At 44.5% G+C, this 21,313-nt stretch overlaps 1 protein-coding gene across 6 annotated transcripts in view; it reads left to right on the top strand.

Annotated features, from left to right (window-relative positions):
- The first annotated feature begins 1,979 nt into the window (after positions 1-1,979).
- The window catches only part of SLC9A7 (solute carrier family 9 member A7), a 121,835-nt gene continuing 102,501 nt past the window's right edge, over positions 1,980-21,313 (top strand). For 3 of the 6 annotated variants that reach the window (XR_006287814.1, XR_006287812.1, XR_006287813.1), the window contains exon 1: positions 1,980-2,411. Coding sequence is in view for 2 of the 6 variants with exons in the window: in XM_037898969.2 (XP_037754897.1) it covers positions 2,159-2,411 (253 nt within the window). In the remaining 4 variants the exon portion in view is untranslated. The remainder of the gene's footprint in view (positions 2,412-21,313) is intronic. The other 3 variants (XR_005225342.2, XM_037898969.2, XM_037898962.2) reach the window with 3 other exon arrangements.

Raw genomic sequence — 21,313 nt, 5'->3', positions numbered from 1 at the left:
CTGTTTGTTATTACTTGGAACTACTTAATTCTTACTTTTTGTATTTAGTAAAATCACCTTTTACTTATTAATTAACCCAGAGTATGTATTAATACCGGGAGAGCGTGGGTGGGGCGGGGGCGGGGAGGGAACAGCTGTGCATATCTATCACTGTTATAGAGGGCAAACAATTTATGAGTTTACCCTGTATAAACTTTATACAGGGTAAAACTGATTTATTTGGGGTTTGGACCCCACTGGGAGCTGGGCATCTGAGTGTTGGAGACAGGAACACTTCTTAAGCTGTTTTCAGTTAAGCCTGCATCTTTTGTGGGATGTTGTTCAGACCTGGGTCTGTGTTTTCAGCAGGCTAATGTGTCTGGCTCAAACAGGCAAGGTTCTGGAATCCCAAGCTGGCAGGGAAAATGGGTTAGAAATAGTCTCAGCACATCAGTTGGCAGCCCCAAGGTGGTTTCTGTGATCCAGCCCATCATAGACACCAAGATGGAAGAGGTTTCACAATTTGGATGACAATTTGGAATTCAAAATTACCTTGACAAATTGGAGAACTGGTCTGAAATCAACAAGATGAAATTCAATAAAGACAAGTTCAAAGTATGGAAGGAAAAGTCAAACACACAGCTGCAAAATGGGGAATAACTGGCTAGGCAGTAGTGTTGAAAAAGATCTGGGGATTATAATGGATCACAAATTGAATATGAACTAACAATGTGATGCAACTGCAAAAGAAGCTAATATCATTCTGGGATGTATTAAATGAAATATCATTTGTAAGACAGGGAAGGTAATTGTCCTGCTCTACTCAGCATTGGTGAGGCCTCCCCTGGAATACTGTGTCCAATTCTGGGCACTACACGATAAGAAAGATGTGGACAAATTGGAGATTCCAGAGGAGAGCAACAAAAATGATAAAAGGTTTAGAAAACCTGACCTTTGAAAAAAAGTTAAAAAATCTGGGTACGATTAAACTTGAGAAAATAAGTGGGGAACCTGATAACAGTGTCCAAACATGTTAAGGGAAAATCTTTCTAGCTATAACATGAGTTACGGACTGGAACAGGCTTCTAAGGGAGGTTGTGGAATCCCCATCATGGGAGATTTTTAAGAACAGGTTAGACAAACACCTGTCAGGGATGGCATAGGCTTACTTGATCCAGCCTCAGTATACGGGGCTGGACTCAATGACTTTCTGAGGTCCCTTCTAGCTCTATATTTCTATGATTATTACTAAATAGATTAGTAGTTTGTAAGCTAGAAAGTCTAAAACCTGGTCCCTAATGCTGATAGTGCCTTTGAGTAGTGTATTTGATCATCCAAAGTGAGTCAATTGAAAAAAGTAAAGCAAGATGATTCCTCCCACCCCAAAAATTCTTACAGTTTTAAAACCATAAAGCAGTGTCAATATCATAGGCAATGTAGTTTTTCTAAAAATATTGCCTTATTCTAACCATTATGATGTACAATGTCCCTTTAAAATAATGTGGAAAAACAGATCCTGCTGCAGAAATGAAGCACTTCGTGCTTTGCATGTTATGTAGTCACTTACGCCTGTGCCAAGCACCTGTACAAGATGTTACCCACCAGTGTGCATGGACAGTGTTGTACTGCCACTCTGCCCAGCTGCCAATCAATGGCTACACAAAGGGCAAGAAGGTAGAGAACCAGGTCCTCACAGCGTTTGGATTTGGTAGAGGGAAAGACAAATCTTCAGCTGGGGAAATCGGACAATCTAATAGCTACCCTAACTAGCCATCACACCAGGACTAGCCAGTCGTCAGACATGACTCTGCATAGTCTAGTCCAAAGGCAAAGGGCAGCTGACTCTCACCCTGCCGGCGGCAGTGTGATTCCCAGGCTGCTCCTGCAGAGCACCACGGCACCAGGCGGGCGAGCGCCAACCCAACGCGAGGGCTCTGCCGCCCACCCCGTCTGGATTTGGGCCCCGGGAGGCGGGGAGGAGGCCTGCGCCTTTAAGAGGCTGGGCAGGGGAGGGGGCGGCTGGCTGGCGGCGTCTCCCGTGTGCGCGGGGGGATCCTGCGCACTGGAGCTGCGCCCTGCTTGACAGGCTGCGCGCAGGCAGCGGCGGCGGCAGCAGCCAGGGCTCTCGGGCAGCCGGGATCAGCCGCAGCGCGGCGGGCGGAGGCGGCGGCTTCCAGCCATGCAGCTCCCCGTGCGCTCCGCGCTGCTGCTCCTGCTCCTGCTGCGGGCCCGCGGGCTGCGGGCCGGGGAGCGGAGCAGCAGCGCCATGGAGGAGATCGCCACGGAGAAGGAGGCGGAGGAGAGTCACCGGCAGGACAGCGTGAGCCTCCTGACCTTCATCCTGCTGCTCACCCTCACCATCCTCACCATCTGGCTCTTCAAGCACCGCCGGGTGCGCTTCCTCCACGAGACCGGCCTGGCCATGATCTATGGTGAGCTGGAGCCGCGCGGCCGCGGTGCTGCCCCCGCCGGTCCAGTGTACGCCGGCTGGGGAGGGGGCGCGGTTCCTGTGCTCCCCGCCGCGGTCCGAGCCGGGGGCGGGGGGATGACCCGGGCTGTGCGGGAGGAGCCCCCCCCCCCCCGCTCCTTTTCACTTTCCTTTCCCCGTGTAAACGCGCGTGCCCGTGAGCTCCGGGACTGCACCGCTTGTAACGAGACGCCGGCTCGAGTAGTGTCTCTGGCACTCTTTCCTCTTGACTTGTCTCTTTATTGCCAGGCCCTCGGGCGATCCGGCTGCGCTCCCCCTTCCCTGGCCTGCCCGCCCGCCCGCCGACAACGGGGTGTGGGTGTGTGTGTGTGTGTGATGGGTTGGACGGGACCCTCCTTCAGTTCTGATTTCCCATGAAATGGGCTCAGGCCGTGATTGGTCGGTGTGAGGGGAGCGGAGTAGCCAGGTGTTTCGGTGCCACTCTGCGCTGAGGGGTTCAGTCGCGCAGTGATGGGTGGCGGAGGGAGCCTTCCACAATAACATGGGTGTGTGTGTGTGTGTGGGGGGGGTGTTGCTCTTGTCTGTTCCTGTTTGCTCCTTTCTCAAACATGCTGTTTTATTCTGATGAAGAAGGCAGACATCCTCCAACATGCATGTGGTTGGGCTCTGTTTTTTACACCACGCTTCCTTGTTGTCAAACGGCTAGGAGACCCAGGAATGTAAAAAAATAAAACCAAATAAGAGTGAGCTTTTATGGTAAGTGACAAGTCTTGTAAAATCCATGTCAGGCCAATAAAGCCCCCTCTTGCATAACTTGTCTTTGGTGACAGTTTTTCAGGCAGCTTAGCTTGGGGACTTGCTCTGGACCATAGCAAAGAAGAAAACACCCATTATGCCTGTGAGTTCATATGTGGGGTATAGTATCCAAGATGAACAGTTTTCCCCCCATTATGTATATTTGGGGTAGCTGTGCTCTGTACCACTTGCATGGTTGTATTATGGCATTAGAGTGTTCAACACGAAAAGGGCTCTGGCTTTTCAACCAATTTCTCTGATTTTAGGAAGCTAGCTTGATAAGATAATTTATTCTATATTTCTTGTACTATGTGCACACAGATCATCTCCATCATTACTTTGAAATATAACTTAAACAGTGCTGCCATGGTGAGTATTTCACAAGATGAAAAGAAGCATCATTAAACGTTCATGCACTCTGTCCTGGTAACTGACTGCCAAAGAACTGCTATTTTGTTGTCTCTGGCACCCAGTACTTATTGGCTACCAATTGATTGCAATGGAATTGGATACCAGGAAATGTTCACACAGTGCATCTTAAACCCTCTTGGTTGAATAGGCAATGAAACAAACAGAGCATGTTCTTTTTTCTTTTAAAAAAAAAATCCATCTGTAGGACAAAAATAAACGACACAGCAGAACAGATGTTCACACCTGCACTCTGTGTAGCTGTTAGTTCAGATATGCTTAGTCCCACAGTCTGCTATAATTAATGAGTGGTGCAGGAGCCTGCAGGTAGACCTGTGCTGATGGTTTTTACACACACACAGACAGACACATACATACACACACACAGAGAATTCGTACACACTTAGTTACTCAGAGAACATAAACAATTTTGACCATAAGATATCATCAGTTTTAAAAATGACTTGTCTGTCTGTGATTGGTAACTCTATTACTGCTAGTGGAACTTCTTTTCTTTCATTAGGTAGACCAGCTCTTGCATCATAATGTAAAACACCTACTTGAAATTTGCATTTACTAACTTATCCTAAGATCTGATCACTTGTTAAAACAGTGGAACTTTCCTCTGTTGATGTTTTTCTTAACCCATCCCAGTCTCTTCTTACTCACTGGTCTCTTGCTGCATTGCTGTGCATTTCATTTTACACACACGCACTGCTGCAAACTTAAAGGTTAAAAAGATTGGCGAATTATCTACTAGCATAGAACTACTTAGCACTCGAATAACACTTTGGAGGTGTAAAGCACAGTACAAACATTAATTAGAAAGGAAAGATTACAATCATATCATGCATGTTACTTTGTTACTGCCTTAATGTAGTCATTGTCAGAATTGCTTCAGGTGGGAGTATTTAAAAACAGCACAGTATTCTAGACTTAAGTGGTTTTTTTTTCTTTTCATTGTATATGAAAGTTTTATGTACATCAAGGGCTTAAAAATACCTATTGATAGTGGTGTGCGTTTACTACATTTCTAAAATACACACACTTTTTTTTTTTAATAGGACACCAAGGGTATTTGAATGTATCATGCTTACCTCTTGAGATGCATTTTGACACAAAATGTGAAATACTTCAATTGGAAAAATCTTGGATTTTAATTAAATGCAATAAATTTACTGTGACTTTTAGGCCTTGATACTTAAGATGGTTCCCTAGCTTCTGATCTTTGACAGAAAAATGAAATTTCTATATTCATAAATCTCAGGAAATATGGTATTGTAGGCTTTCTTGTTGTGAATGCAAAAATGTCAGGGGAAATGTCAAAACATTTAGTTACTACATGATCCTGGTGCTTGAGGAAAATATGGCTATTGTTATAATTATTACATGTTTTCAAACAGCAGCTCTTAAAAGATTTAGTATTTGGAATGCATAGATGAGCCTCTTTGTTCCAAGATTATAATATATGATGTGCTTGCTTTAGAACACCCTCTTGCCATGACACAGCAGACCTCTGAGGAGAAATATTTAAATGAGTTTGCGGCTTTTTTTGCAGATGTTAAAATCTTCATGCCAATAAAGCTATGTCAGGGTCTGTCTCACATTATTTAAAAATATTGAAGGCTTCCTATAGAACAAAGCAAGCTAGATTTGTTACGTTTCTGATATTACAGCACATGTACTATATCAAAATTACATCATTCGTATAGCAGTTTCTTTCTTCCTTTTGCACAAACCTTCATACAAAGAATGGTCGCTAAGCTGAGAGGCATTTGGTAAAAGATGATACTTGGGTATTTAAGGAATATAAAACAAAACACAAGCGAATCTATATATATGTATATAAAATTTGATATCCTCTCCTCCATTGTCATGTACTGCTTTACACACACACACAGTCATTGGAGAGCTTACAGTCTAGGAAGCCAAATATCTAACAGAGTTCTGATTCTGACTTGGATTTCTGGGTGTCACTGCAATATAAACATATAATATCAAATGAACCATAACGATGCATGGTTTCAGAGTAACAGCCGTGTTAGTCTGTATTCGCAAAAAGAAAAGGAGTACTTGTGGCACCTTAGAGACTAACCAATTTATTTGAGCATAAGCTCACGAAAGCTTATGCTCAAATAAATTGGTTAGTCTCTAAGGTGCCACAAGTACTCCTTTTCTTTTTTCATAAAGATGCATGTGACTTTTTTTTTCCAGCATAGATTCTAAACAATGCATAATAGATAATAATAGTACTATGTGCACTAACTTTTGGTTCAAGACAAGATAGGTTCCCCATCAAATTTAATTTCAGTAAGGAAGGAAGCACTCCAAAGTCCCAGGTGGCTGTACAAGAGTAGTTGCTTAAGATATCTAAGTACATTTATAAAAGAAGCAGATTTGCATTCTCTAACACTGAGTTACTTTTTCACTCATAGGAAAACTGACCTCCAGACTGTTGGCCATAATTTTTGGTTATGCTTCAAAGAACAAGTTTGTCCACAAGAGCTGAGTTCTTGGAGGTCTGTATAGAATCTATGTCTGATAAGGCCACTGCCATGCCCGGATTTGCCCTTTTACCATAACTTTACATTACTGGCTGACTTGATTCCAGAATACCAAGAGCCATTGTGTAGTCCTACAACACTTATAAATTCCCTGCTCTCTCACAACCGCCTCAATGGCAGCTGTTGCCACTTGTCTATCTGTAATAGGTTCTGATTAAATATGCTCTCTAAAAACTTTGTATTGTTGTGATATGAAGTAGAATTTGAGGTTTCATTCTTCATGCTGTAAGCCATATTTTTCATAACCTGTTGTCACAGTTGCAGCGTGAACTGCACCTTAGATCTCTTATAGTACCTTTTGAGTGCAGCCCATAGATGACAGGCCTCGCTTCCTTAACATCACGCTGGGTGGAAACATGAAGTCTAATCATTCTTAGACTGGATCTCTGGGCTGCAGCCTCCCTGTTTACCGACTGGTTTGGTACCTGTCACCCCTTTTCCTCCTGGGACCTGTGTCTAACAAGTTATTAAAGAAACTCAAAAACAGTGTCTTCAAAACCAAGCATTAGTTATTAATTCCTCTGAAGGTTCAAAGCATCTAGAACAAAGGGTGAAAACTATCCAAGACCTTTATGTGTCAAATTTGCACCATAATATTTCCTTGCCAGGTTTGGAAAGTTCTCCTCAGCCCAGCTAACCCCCATATCTGGTTGGGAGAAGCAGATGGTCCTGCTTGCCACCTGCTCTTTCTGTGTCTTGGTGTGGTCCTGCCAGCTCTCGCTGGCTCTCTGAGAAGCCTCTGTCCACTCATTCAACCCCTTCCCTTGTCTAGGCCCAGTGTTCTTTAGTGGTTTATCATTTCCTTTAATTTTGCTCTTCTCAGCCTTGGCAAAACAGCTATGTCACCTGGTGCTAAGGAGTTGCTTCTTCATGGCTATGAATCTAGCTGTTGTGTGTGTTGGTATGTTACACCTTTATGCTGTCTTTCCTGCTTGGTTCCTTTAACAACCCTTTTGATCTAACTCCAAAGGATGTAACCCATCGTAAACAAACCCACAGAGACATATACCGTAATAATAAGAAAATACAAATATTTCCCTATTTTCACACCTGTAATTTATAATCTTACTTAAGATTAAGCAATATGTGTTGCATCCTGGACATCTCCCGCAAGTACTGGAAGTCGTCTTTGACAGGCTTTGAAAAATACTCTAACAATGTGCATTACATTTAATTTCAGATGGCTAATAGATGTTGTTAACCAATTACAGTTTTACAATTATACCTTCTGCCAGGTGACATGGGCAGCAACAAGGGTCGGGTTCAATATCTAGGGCAGTGATACTCAGACCTCAGTGGTTCAGGAGCCAAATAACCGATCAGCATTACCGAAAAGAGCCACAGTAGTGTGACTTCATGGTTTCATTTCCTGTCGTATAATTTAGACATATATAAAATAAATATTTCCAGTCGTACAGTTTAAATTATTCTTACAGCAAAATGACTATTATTTTACCAAGTACAATTGGTTAATAACAAAGTAAAAGCATCCTGACTGGTTAATAACTTAGGTTAATAAAAATCACAATGTTTTAATGTCGTGCTGCAGAGAGATGCAGGGGACCCATTAAAGAGCCACTTGCGGCTCACACGCCTCAGTCCGAGTATGACTGAGCTAGGGTTTCCTCTTAATGATACAAAACAGAACTGGCTTGAGCGCACACCCAGTGATGTGGGAAAACATAATACCACATCTGGGAGCCTCTAAGAGGCAATACTTCCCCTCTCGCAAGCACTAAGTCTTTGTATAACAAAAGAGAACTTTTAATAAAAGGGAAAGGGAACCAAGCATTAGTTTGGGAAAACACCATAACTACATTCAAAAGCATGTGACCATAAGCAAACCTGACCCCGCAGTGCGTTGGGCACTGTTCTTTGCCTCAGTTTCCCACCTTGTGGTGGGAAATTCCGATGAATGAATGTTTCTTTAACACATCACTCCCCTCTCCCTCTGCTGCATCCTTGGTTAGCCAAGACCTGAGTTTAGAGGTGTGTTTGCAGGGGTTCCCCTCCCATCCCAGAAAGGGTGTGTGTGTGTGGGGGAGAGGGGGCGTTGAGCAATGTCTCTCTGGTCACTGCATGCCTCTGCAAGTGGCTATTTGCCGCTGCTGTCACTGCTTTTTTCTGCTACTGTTGGTTGCTTGCTGCCACCACTTTTCTCTGCTGCCACTGGTCGTGTGCTGCCGCTGTTGGATGCTTGCTGCAACTTCTGTGATGTGTTCTGAGGTTCTACCGCTGAACCCAGATCTTTAGTGATTTTTGCTCTTCATGATTTCACTGGTTTCAGAGAACCTCACTGCCAGGACAACCTCCCCATCGTCTTTCCTTTCATCATTGTCTAAGACATAGCCCCTTGACCTGCTTATCAGTGATTCAGCTCTGGTAATGGCTGAACAGAAACAATGGCTCTCAATTGAGTCTAATTAGCTCTGTCTTTAAACAGTGGAGTGGGGAAGGTCAAATAGTATCTAGGACTCTTTGGGCAGAGGCCACTCCACCAGGTAGGAACACCTGTGCCCACCCTCACTCGCCTTCGCTGGGTGTGGCATCCCTACACCCTGCTTACAAGTAAGGTTCAGATTAGAGTGACCCCCCTCAATCAAGGCTGGCTAAGTACAGTTCTGCTGCCCTTTACTCATACAATACGGATAACAACATTTCATAACCCCTGCACTCAATGCTAAAGTGCTTTGTAGCGCAACACCAGCCAAAAGTGATCATTTTGGCAAAGAAGCTCCATCATACTATGTATAGAGGAAGAATAGGTGTGTCAATGCAAACACGGTCTGTTCCTGAAGTCTTTCCCCCCTGCTCATCACTAGATGTGGTAGAGCTCATGCAGACCCTGCTTACACATCTCTTAAATTACAAGCAGGGCTCCGTGTTTGTCGCTGAAGTTACGGATTCCGTGACTTCCTGTGACCTCTGTGACTTCTGCAGCGGCCAGTGTGGTTGACCCCAGAGCTGCCCAAGCAGCAGCCGATGTGGTTGGCCCTGGGACTGCCTGAGCAGCGGTCCCGGGGTGGCTGGAGCAGCCGCTGGCCCCCTGGGCCTCTTTTTTTTTTTTTTCCCCCCCCCCCCACCAGGGGCAACTGGAGCTGCCACTGGCCACCCGGGGCTCCCCCCACAGCAGCTGGTACTGTGTCCCCCCCAGGGCTCCCCCTCCCCAATGTGTGCCTCCGCCAACCCCCCGATTCAATCAGGGGTATTTATGGTATAAGTCATGGACAGGTCATGGGCTGGGATTTTTTGTTTCTTGCTCATGACCTGTCCATGGCTTTTACTAAAAATACCCATGATTAAATCGTAGCCTTAATGATAAGCCCTTTGGGGCAGGCGTTGCCATTTAGTACGTGGTGTGCAGAACACAATTGGGCACTGACCTTTTTGAGGCATCTAGGTGCTAACACAATATAAATGTTCAGTAATTGTGTAAGACCCACTTCTTCAGCTGCCCTGCTTGTGGTACTGCTCTTGAAGTCAATGAAAGTACCATGTATGGAGCAGGTACAGAAGCAGGTCCTCCCTGACACAAGCATACAAACTTGCGATAGCAGTTGGGGTGGTGGAAGTTCATTTTTCTTGATGTTGATCTGAGTCCTGCATTCGATGCATGGTGGCCAATATATTTCCTGATAAAGATCACCCTTATAACTTAATTGATCTCTGTATTGTTATCATAAGACATTTATTTGGATTTCTTTTATTGATTGTAGCTTTCAAACCCCACTAATGTTGCCTCCTCCCTCTGAATCCCCTCAGATATCTCTTTTTATATCATGTGGAGCAATCTATGTAATAATACCTGTTGCTATACCATTACTTGAAAGCAACACTCCCTGTGAGTAATGTAAAACAGGAGATTTATTTACTGAGAGTATCAAATGGACAGAAACAACGTACAAGAAAAATGGAAACCAATGTCAAATTAACAAATGTGCAAATTTTACCTTCCTGATGTCTGACTACAGAAAAGAGAAATTTTTCAGTTCTCCAACTATCTCAGATAAATGTGTGGCTAAAATTTCAAACTTAGGTTCCTAAAGTTAGGCTCCTAAATCCCTATTGTAAATGTGAAAGAAGGGCTTATTTCTGTTTTCCCACCACAGCGCTCAGTGTGACAAGATTGACCGTCAGACACGGTGGAAATAACATCAGGAATCTCCATGTTGCTGTCAAAATCAATGGGTGTTGCAGGTGCTTAAACAACTGTGTAAAAAGGCCACGCTTACTTAAGTGTTTAAATACAGATTTAGGAGCATAACTTTAGCCACCCTAGTTTTGAAAACGTGATGCTGTCTTTAGCAACCTGGGCCTTCTGCATATTGTTAAGCCACATAGTTTCAGATCTGCCTACTTGCCCAAAAGGAACTGCGGTGCTCAGATTTTCAATTGTCCATCCTCAGTTTGCTCTCTGAGCTGAAGGTCAAACCCAGTCACAGGCCAATCCTATGTTTTGAGAGAGACTCAGTCATCTTATCGCTGTCACAAGCCTTCTTCCCCATTTCCAAACTGTCCTGCAGACAGTGTGGAGAAATGCAGCCAGATAGCTATGATAAAATGTCTGTCGAGACCAACTCTGTCACAGTGGGCACTATGGTGACTCAGTTTTATTAGCAATGAGCATAGGGTATGGCTTGACTTTTGTTCTTGGAAGTTTCCATTTCAAACAAGGTGTTTGATCAGACCGTGCCAAATATTATAACTTTGTTCTGATCTGTGGGGCGGGGGGGGGGGGGGGAAGCCTTTACTTAATGAATTATGTTCTACATGTCTTTATGAAATTTGTCTTTTCTATAGGGGAAGACTCCTTTGGGGGAAGTGTTACAACTGTTAAAAGAGATCTAATATTCATTTTTTTTAAAGACTGGGCTATCAAACTATTAATTGTGAAAACACCTCTTGAAAGTGATGAAGGGGGATGGGAATCCATTTCATCTGGCTTACACCTGACAAGGTTGGAAAAAGTGACCTTTTGAAGTTTAGGAAAGGCTTTAGGTACTCTTTTTCTTCTTCTTCCAAAAATAGCTATTGATTTTGGTGCCACAATTTTTGGGTGCCCAACATGAAAGGATCTGAGACGCGGTGGGTGGGTGCTCTGCCCTTTCTGAAAATCAGGCCACTTTAAGGTGTCTCGTGTTGGACACCCAAAATCATGAGTTGCATTTGACAGTCTGTGTCTCAGACTCAGCTCACTAGGCAAAAAGAACTCAAAGCTGTAGCAGCATGGGATACAGAGCTTGAAATTGGGAAATATAGTAGTGGGTACGTAGCAGCCATTATAGAGACAAAGTGGGTATGGCAATATCTCTTTTATTGGACAAACTTCTGTTGGTGACAGAGATAAGCTTTCAAACTGCACACCTGAAGAAGAGCTCTGTCTAGCTTGAAATTTTTTTCTTTCACTACCCAAAGTTGTTCCAATAAAAGATATTACCTCACCCTCCTTGTCTCTCTAATGTCCTGGGACCAACACGGCTATGATGACGCTATTAGCCCTTACGTCATTCCTCTTTCTTGTTAATGAAGGCTTTTGTTACCTTCACACACGGCCTCAGGAATAATATACACTGATGTCCTCTTGAGAATTAGACGGAAAAGAAACTCTGCCTTAAGAGCCAACTGGATTGATACATAAAATTGTAGAAATGTAGGAGTAGAAGGAACCTCGAGAGGTCATCTACTCCAGTCTCCTTCACTGAGGCAGAACTAGGTACTATCTAGGCCAGGGGCGGGCAACCTTTTTGGCCTGACGGCCACATCAGGTTTCAGAAATTGTATGGAGGGCTGGTTAGGGGAGGCTGTATCAGGCTGTGCCCCCCCCCACTTCTGCCCCATCCAACCCCCCCTGTTCCCTGATAGCCCCCCAGGATCCCTGCCCCATCCACACAGACCCCTGTCCCCTGACTGCTACTGGAACCCCTGCCCCTGACTGCCCTCCACCTCCCCATCCAACATCCCCCCCTCCTTCCTGACTGCTCCCCCGGGACCCCTGCCCCCATTCAACTCTCCCCCGCCACCGTTCCCCGCCCTCTGACCACCCCGACCCCATCCACACCTCTGCCCCCTGACCACCACCCCATACTCTCCTGCCCTCTATCCAACCCCCCCTGCTCCCTGCCCCCTTACTGTGCAGCACAGAGCACCGGTGGCCGGCGGCACTACAGCCACGCCGCCCAGAGCATTGCCCGGCTACCCAGAGCATTGTGCTGGTGTAGTGTAGTAAATTGCTACCAGTAGCACATTCCTACGGAGAGCAGTTTAATACGCTACACTGCCAGCATGGCGTGCTGAGGCAGTGGGGGATGGGCCAGCAGCGAGCCTCCGGGGCCAGGAGCTCAGGGGCTGGGCCGGATGTGGCCCACGGGCCGTAGTTTGCCCACCTCTGATCTAGGCCATCCTTGGCTGGTGTTTGTCCAACTGTTCTTAAAAACCTCTGGTGACCGAGATTCCACAACCTCCCTGGGTAATTTGTTCCAGTGCTTAACTACCCTTACAGTTGGGTTAGACATTAGGAAAAGCTTCCTAACTCTTCCTTGCTGCAATTTAAGCCGATTCCTTCTTGTCCTGTCCTTAGTAGATAAGGAGAACAATTGATCACACTCCTATTTATCGCAACCTTATACATACTTGAAAACTGTTATCATGTCCCCCATCAATGTTCTCTATTCTAGATTAAACAAATGCATTTTTTCAATTTTTCCTTGTATATTTTGTAGACCTTTAATAATTTTTGTTGCTGTCATCTGGACTTTCTCCAACTTGTCCACAGCTTTCCTGAAGTGTGGTGCCCAGAACTGGACACAATACTCCAGCTGAGACCTTATCAGTGCTGAGCAGAGTGGAAGAATTACTCCTCATGTCTTAGTTAGCACGCTTCTGCTAATATATCCCAGAATGATGTGTTTTTTTTGTTTGTTTGTTTTTTGCAACAGTATTATATTGTTGACTTATATTTAGTTAGTGATCCACTGTTAACCCCTGAGATACTTTTCCACAATAATCCTTCCTAGGCAGTCATTTCCCACTTTGTATTTGTGCATTTGATTATTCCTTCCTAAGTGTAGTACTTTGCATTTGTCCTTATTGAATTTCATCCTATTTACTTCACACCATTTCTCCAGTTTGTCAAGATAATTTTTAATTCTAATCATGTCCTCCAAAGCGCTTGCAACCCCTCCTAACGTGGTATAATCCACAAACTTTATAAATGTACTCTCTATGCTGTCATCCCAATCATTTATGAAGATATTGAATAGAACCGGATGAGGATTGATCCCTGTGGGACCCCACTTAATATGCTCTTCCAGCTTGACTGTGAACCACTGATAACCATTTTCCAACTGGTTGCACCCACTTTATAGTAGGTTTGTCTAGGCTACATTGCCTTAAGTTGTTTACCAGAAGGTCACGTGAAACCGTATCAAAAGCTTTACTAAAGTCAAGATACAGCACATCTGCTTTCCCACAAAGGCTTGTTACTCCATCAAAGAAGGATATTAGGTTGGTTTGACATGGTCTGTTCTTGACAAATCCATGCTGACTGTTACTTACCATCTTATTGTCTTCTAGGTGCTTACAAATTGACTGTTTGATTATTTGTTCTGTTTATCTTTCTGGGTAATGAAGTTAAGATGACTGGTCTGTAATTCCTTGGGTTGTCCTTATTCCCCCTTTTACAGACCGGTACTATATTGCCCTTTCCAGTCCTCTGGGATCTATCCTGTCCTCCATTAGTTCTGAAAGATAATTGCTAGTTCCCTAAGTATTCTAGGATGTACTTTGTCAGGCCCTCTTGACTTGAAGACATCAAATTTGTCTAAGTAATTCTTAATTTATTCTTTCCCTTTAGTAGCCTCAGATCCTACTCCATTTACACTGATGTTCTCTAAGTTAGTTGTCCGATCACTGCTAACTTTTTTTCGTGAAAACTGAAACAAAATAGGCATTTAACACTTCAGCCATTGCCACATTTTCTGCTGTTGTCTTTCCCTCCTCATTGAGTAACAGGCTTATCCTGTCCTTGGTCCTCCTGTTGCTTCTAATTTATTTGTAAAATGTTTTCTTGTTACCATTCGTGTTCCTAGCTAATTTAATCTTGTTCTGTGCCTTGGCCTTTCTAGTTTTGTCCCTGCATACTTGTGGTGGTGGTGTTTTTAATATTCATCCATTGTAATTTGACCTAGTTTCCACTTTTTGAATGACTCTCTTTTTTGAGTTTCTTGTCCTTGAAGAGCTCCTTGTTAAGCCAGGGTAGTTTCTTAGATAGGAAGTATGGTTTTGTATACATTGGGATAGTTTGCTCTTGTGCTTTTAATCTCTCTTAAAAACCTATCAACTCTCCTGAATTCTTTTTTTCCCGTAGACTTGCTTCCCATGTGATCTCACCTATACATTCTCTGAGTTTGCTGAAGTCTCCCTTCTTGAAGTCCACAGTCTTTATTCTGCTGTTTTCCATCCTACCATTCCTTAGAATCATGAACTCATCATTTCATGATCACTTTCATCCAAGCTGCCTTCCACCTTCAAATTCTTAACCAGTTCCTCCCTATTGGTCCAAATCAAATCCAGAATAGCTTCTCTCTTAGATTTTGTCCACCTTCTGTGATTAAAAAGTTGTCTCCAATGCTTTTCAAAAACTTGTTAGATATGGATGGAAGCACTGGAATGGATTACCTAGGGAGGTGGTGGGAACCTCCATCCTTAGAGGTTTTTAAGGCCCGGGTTGACAATCATCCCAGCCAAGGGTTTAGTTGGTGATGGTCCTGCTTTGAGCAGGGGGTTGGACTAGATGACCTCCTGAGGTCTCTTCCAACCCTAATATTCTATGATTCTATAATCTGTGCCCTGCTGTATTATTTTCCCAACAGATGTTTGGGTAGTTGAACTCCCCCCTCACCACCAAGTCCTGTGTTTTGGATTATTTTGTTAGTAGTTTAAAAACCTGTTTCTTCTCACAGGTGGAGAACAAGTGTTCATGTTGCCAGTGGTAAGCCTTTAGACACTATATGTATCAAGGCATGGTTACCACCTGTTTTTATAGATGGTAATTGAAATCTAATAGGAATTCTCTTAGCTGGCCAAGCTGACAAATGTGTAAATAATAACTTACAATCAGGTCTCTGTTTGTTCTACTGAGCGATTTCCTTCAGCCCTTTCTGACTGAATTTGGATGTGCTCTTTCCAATTAGGTTAGTAAAAGGCTTATCTATGGTGGTTAAAGTTCCTCTAGCTCCACCTGGAATTTCTGGATGTTTCTTCTATACCAGGGGTGGGCAAGCTTTTTGGCCTGAGGGCCGCCTCAGGTTTCTGAAATTGTATGGAGGGCCAGTTAGGGGAGGTTGTGCCTCCCCAAACAGCCAGGCATGGCCCGGCCCCCCCGACCCCTATCCAACCCCCCCCCACTTCTCACCCCCTGACCAGGGGCCCCCCCAGGACTCTTGCCCCATCCAACCAACCCTGTTCCCTGAGTGCCCCCCCCAGGACCCCTGCCCCATCAACCCCCCCTGCTCTCTGTCTCTGGATCCCCTGGTCCTAACTGCCCCTTGCCACCCCATCCAACCCCCCCTTCCTGATTGCACCCCTGCCCCATCCAACCACCCCTTCTCCTTGACCGTCCCTGGACCTCCCACCCCTAACTGTCCCCCGCCACCCCATCCAACCCCCTCTCCTTCCTGACTGCCCCCCCCCCCCCGGACCCTGGCCCCCATTCAACCCCCCTGTTCCCCACCCTCTGACCACCCCAGCCCCTGACCACCCCCCGAATTCCCCTGCCTTCTATCCAACCCCCCTCCCCTGCTCCCTGCCCCCTTACCGCGCTGCCTGGAGCACCGGTGGCTGGCGGCACGGCTGCACCAGGATAGGCAGCTGTGCCGCGCAGCACAGAGCACTGGGTCAGGCTGCGGCTCTGCAGCTGTGCTGCAGGGGAGGAGGAATAGTGGGGGAGGGCCCCAGGGCTAGCCTCTGGGCTAAAGAGCTCAGGGGCTGGGCAGGATGATCCTGCAGGCCACCGTAGTTTGCCCACCTCTGATCTATACTATGCACTTTAAAAAATTTATATGATGATCAAGTGATAGGCAGGTTGGGGAATTCCGAATCAATTTCTTTCTCCACATAAGCATTAGGGTGGGGTTTTCAAAAGTGCGTAAGTGACTTGGAAAGTCAATAAGACTTGTTACCTCTAAGTCATCTAGGCACTCTTCAAACTCCTACTCTTAATCTGGATTCTGAGTTTATCAGTGTAGCCATATTTAACTCAGATATTTTTTCCCTCCTCCTTGAGATGGTATGGCATCAGTACTGGGAGGATGAGAAACAAGTAATTTAGTTTAAGAAGACCATTCATCTTGAGGAAGAAACAACGAGGTGTCCTTGTGGCACTTTAGAGACTAACTAATTTATTTATTCCATCTTTTCATGTGCTGTGTATTTATATCTGCTACTGTATTTTCCGCTCCATGCATCTGATGAAGTGGGTTCTAGCTCACGAAAGTTTATGCCCAAATAAATGTGTTAGTCTCTAAGGTGCCACAAGGACTCCTCGCAGAGGTGAAAGTAAGCTGGTCCGGTCCAGTCCGGCATACCGGCAAGAGCCAGTACGCCGTGCTGGACTGGACCGGCTTCCCTGGCAGTGATTTAAAGGGCCCGGTGCTCCTGCCACTGCAGAGAGTCCCGGGCCCTTTAAATCACCTCCGGAGCTCCGGCAGCGGGGCTTGGGCAGCGCTTTTAAAGGGCCTGGGGCCCCCCACAGTGGCAGGACCCCCGGGCCCTTTAAAGCACTGCCAGAGCCCGCCTGTTGGAGCCAGGCTTAGGTGGGGATTTAAAGGGCCTGGTGCTCCTGCCACTGCGGGGAGCCCAAAGCCCTTTAAAGCACCTCCAGAACTCCGGCAGCAGGGCTCGGGCGGGGGCTCCCCGCAGTGGCCAGAGCACCGGGCCCTTTAAATCCCCACCTGAGCCCAGTTGCTGGAGCCCCGGGGCTCTGGCAGCCGGGCTCCAGCAGGGATTTAAAATGCCCGGAGCTCTGCCAGAGCCCTGGGCCCTTTAATTCACCCCTGAGCCTCGGGGCTCCCAGCTGCCTCTGCAGCTGGTAGCTCTGGAGTGATTTAAAGGCCCCAGGGCTCCCAGCCAAAGCCTTGGGGCCTTTAAATCGCCTCTTCCTGTTGAGGCCACGCCCCGACTCAGGACTCCGGCGTACCGGTAAGTCCTTTAAGTTACTTTCACCCCTGACTCCTCGTTTTTGCTGATACAGACTAACACGGCTACCACTCTGAAACTGTTCGTCTTGAGGGTATATTTATTAGTTATGCTAAAAGCTGCTAAATATTTCATACATATCAGACCTTTTCAGATTTTTTTTTCTACCAGAAAATGGGTAATTTAGCTCATACTCATTGGCTTTTGGGTTTTTTTTCAGTAGAAGGTGACTGCAGAATGCAATAAACTAGATGTGCAAGAATATAATAAAAATGATAACATTTCTTCTTCATGCACTGAAATCTGATAATTCACTTTACCTTAGAAAAGCCTAAAGCTCCCTAAAAGCTGGGATGGAAGAAATTGGTTTTATGAGGAAAGAATAATTGTGGGTGAGGAGTGGAAAATGTAATAAGACTAATTGTGCTCTTTAGCCAGGAGAGTTGTCTCGTTGCCCCGGAAATCCCAAACCTTAATTCTCAAATGTGTGGGCTTTTTTTGTTTTCTTCCTGTTAAATGTCTCAAACTCTTCTGGGTAAGGTCACTGCTTGCTCAGCCTTCAGATCTCTCAAGACCCATCTCTGGTGAAATGTCTGTAAGAAATCGGTCAGCTAATAATGGTTTGAAGGGCCAATGGGGATATTTGGAACTTCTTACACTTATGAGAACTACAATGTGCATAAAAACTGTGTATTTATTTGATTGCATCTCTTACCTCCCTCTTGTTGTTTTAGAGTATAAGCTATTTGGGGAGAAGCTTGTATTAATGCCTGTACCATACCTGCATAATGGAGCCACGAACCTGAATAGGGACTCTGTGTGCTACCATAACCATCTGGGAGATTTGTAATTCCATGGGGCAGTTAATGTCAGAAAGGAGTCATTTGATTTGTAAAAATCTACAGAATCCTAATTTCAATGGTGTCACCCTCTGCGGTGGGGTGGGGGAAGGAGAGGAGGGGACTCACTGCTCCCAGTTCCAGGTCTTTTGGTTGGTGGAAATTTTCTTAATATAGCGAGGTCGGAAATGGATCAAGTTAGATATAGTTAGAAAGCCATTTCTCCCATGAACACAAAGGTACCAAACGTGACAGACCTAAAGCAATTCTGTAGATATAGAAGTCGAGAAAATGTTTAAAAATCAACATTTTTGTAAATTATACTTTAAACACTGGCTTGTCAGACATGCAGCCCTCACAAAATTGAATGGTGGCCCTCAACTGACAGTACTGTGTTATCATTTAATGCTTGGAACATACCTGCCTAATTTTTTTTTTTAATGTTACAGATTATATAAATGGAAGGAGTGCTTGTCTATTATTGCGGGGGCGGGGAAGAAGCGTTTCAGTAGTATTGATTATCAGCTTTGTTTACTTTGCTGAAAGAATTGTAATGAGGAACTGGTTAAGACATCAGCATCTAGTCAAAAATTAGTGGAATCCCATCTTCAGATGGTATGCACATCGTTCCATGACATACATTATATAATATAATTAATTACAATCCCAAAGCAGGAGTGGCTGAAGGTTGGTAAAAGTGTGGGGGGGGGGCACCAGTGCCAGAACTGAGGTCCTGCTTTTCCTGCACCGCCCCTTCCCTTCTTGATCCTCTCCGCCCCCTCCCTCTCATCACTCGCCCTCTTGGTGGGGCCGTGGCCCGCTGACACACACATACCCCTGTCCCAAAGTAATTTATTACAAAATCTATGTTTTTAATTTGGTCTTGATCATTTTTTTTTGGTATCAATGGGGAGATGAAGAGTAGAATAGTAGCTGAATTTTTGAAGAATACCACTGCGAAGGACCTGGTTAAACATGGTGCTCAGTGACACCTTACATGCTACAAGAAGTAAATTCCTAAACTGAACTTGGCAAGGTTGGAGAAGAATTACAGTGAGCATCAGGAAAAAGTTGAAGATGCCAGGACAAGTGCTAACTATGGGCAAGAATTGCCTTGTACTAAGATGCATGGCACACATTTCAAGATGAACACCTGCTTCTTTTGCAGTAGGATGGAAGACCAAACACACCTATTTAAGCACAGTTTCGACAGGTGAGAAACTGTATGAAGTAGTCACTCTTAGTGAGGACATTGTATGGAAAGTAAACTGGGTGTATTGACCCAAAAGATGCCCGCACGTTGACTTTGCGTATCATAGTGAGTGCTGCATTAAGAATGTACATAATGTAAGTAAAAGGAATAGAAACAAATGCAGATTTTTACTCCTGCAAACTGCAACTCAGCTGGAGTTGATAAATTGCCTCACAGAAGCTCTAATGGTGAAAAGGTGGTGGGGGTAGGTGATGCAGAGGCTAGATATAGAGAAATATGTGCTTTAAATGGAATTGAAGAGGACCAAATGCTTCGCAGAAAGGCTTTTAGAACATGTATTGAAGATGAACTGTGGGATATGGATGTTGTTTGTAGCAATCCACAGAAGTGAATCACAGCACGTATTCTTAAAAGCTGCAAGAGACATGGTGCTATCAAAAGTGGAAGAAAATACTGATGTCAACAGTAACATGAAGACTTGGTTTGCGGAGTCCTTTTAGTGTAGCAGCCATAGATGTCATGGCCGAGGCACAAGCTCTTGACAACCCAGAAACTTAACACCTGCTGAGATTTGGCTGAACACCTCATATGAGGCTACAAAAAAAATACTAAACCTATGACTAAATCCACCTTTTGTTTGATGTATATGCAGCGGAATCAATTAAAAGTATTAACAGGAAAGAGACTCTGGTTTTGGTCCAATATACATTCGTTGACTCCATGAACATCTCCAGCATCACAATGAAGAAGCTGCTGTCTCATATTTACATGAAGGAGAGTTAACCGCATACATTGCAGGGAAAATGCTCCAGCATGCGAAGAATTGCTTGAAGAATTTTGTCATTTTCATGGTGTAATGAAGCTGCTGCCTCACATGGTTCAGTGAAATTTCTTCTTAGCTCCCGTGAGGAGGCTGACACTAAAACTATCTTGCATGCTATCAGTGTCACAGAGAGAGGTGCTACTAAACGCTATAGATTTTTGCATGAGACACAGATGTTCTAATACTCTCTCTAAGATGTTACCCAAGATTTATACAATATTCTGTTTTTGTGCCTGCTGCTGTGAAACAGAATTGCTTATACTTTCAGAGATCTGTTCCTATCACTAGGATCATTAAAAGCTGCCACACTGCCAGGTTTCTGCACCCTTTCAGGATCTGACACTGATGGAAAGTTGGCTGGACAGACCAAATTATCTGACCTGGAAGGGAATTGATTCAGCCTTCACAAACTCTCTCCTCACTCAGATGATGCTCAGAATGGTGGAGACTCTCACTGATGAGGTCATAAATACACGGAAGGGGTTCATATGCCGAATTTATCATTTGAAGACCAACATTATGACACTTGCAGAGCTATGTTGGTGGATGTTGTCCAAGAAGCAGACAAATGGAGAAAAATTGTCACCGACAAAGGGTGCATTTGTACCTGCTATCAAAAGGGCAAATTATCAAGCAATGGAATGACTCCAGGACGATAGAGTGCATCCAAAACTACCCTCCCTGTCAGACATGGATGGATATTGGATGGTGGACTGATCACACAAGTTCTGTGTGAAATACCACGTGCTTCCAAGTCAGTCCTCCAGTTAATCAAATGCTCATCTGCAAAGACTAATGCTCACCACTCTACAAATGTTTGGCCAGCAGCCTATCTTGTATGGAGATGTGTGGATGAGGATCAGTGTGACAAAGAGTCTAGCCATGATGATGATGATGATGATGATGCAGATGACACAGATGATGAATTTGATGAATAAATGTTTTCAGTCCTATATGTCTGGGCTAACTTCCCTCGATTACCAAAGATCAATGTCTTTGTTTACATTTTTTTTTTTAAAAAAAATGTGTCCCTGTGTTTAAAGTAGGATTTTAAAAATTGACTTTAAAAAT

This window comes from Chelonia mydas, chromosome 1 (assembly GCF_015237465.2).
Source record: "Chelonia mydas isolate rCheMyd1 chromosome 1, rCheMyd1.pri.v2, whole genome shotgun sequence".
Taxonomy (NCBI): domain Eukaryota; kingdom Metazoa; phylum Chordata; order Testudines; family Cheloniidae; genus Chelonia; species Chelonia mydas.
The sequence above is the reverse complement of the archived record's forward strand: the minus strand, read 5'-3'. Positions and strand labels throughout refer to the sequence as shown.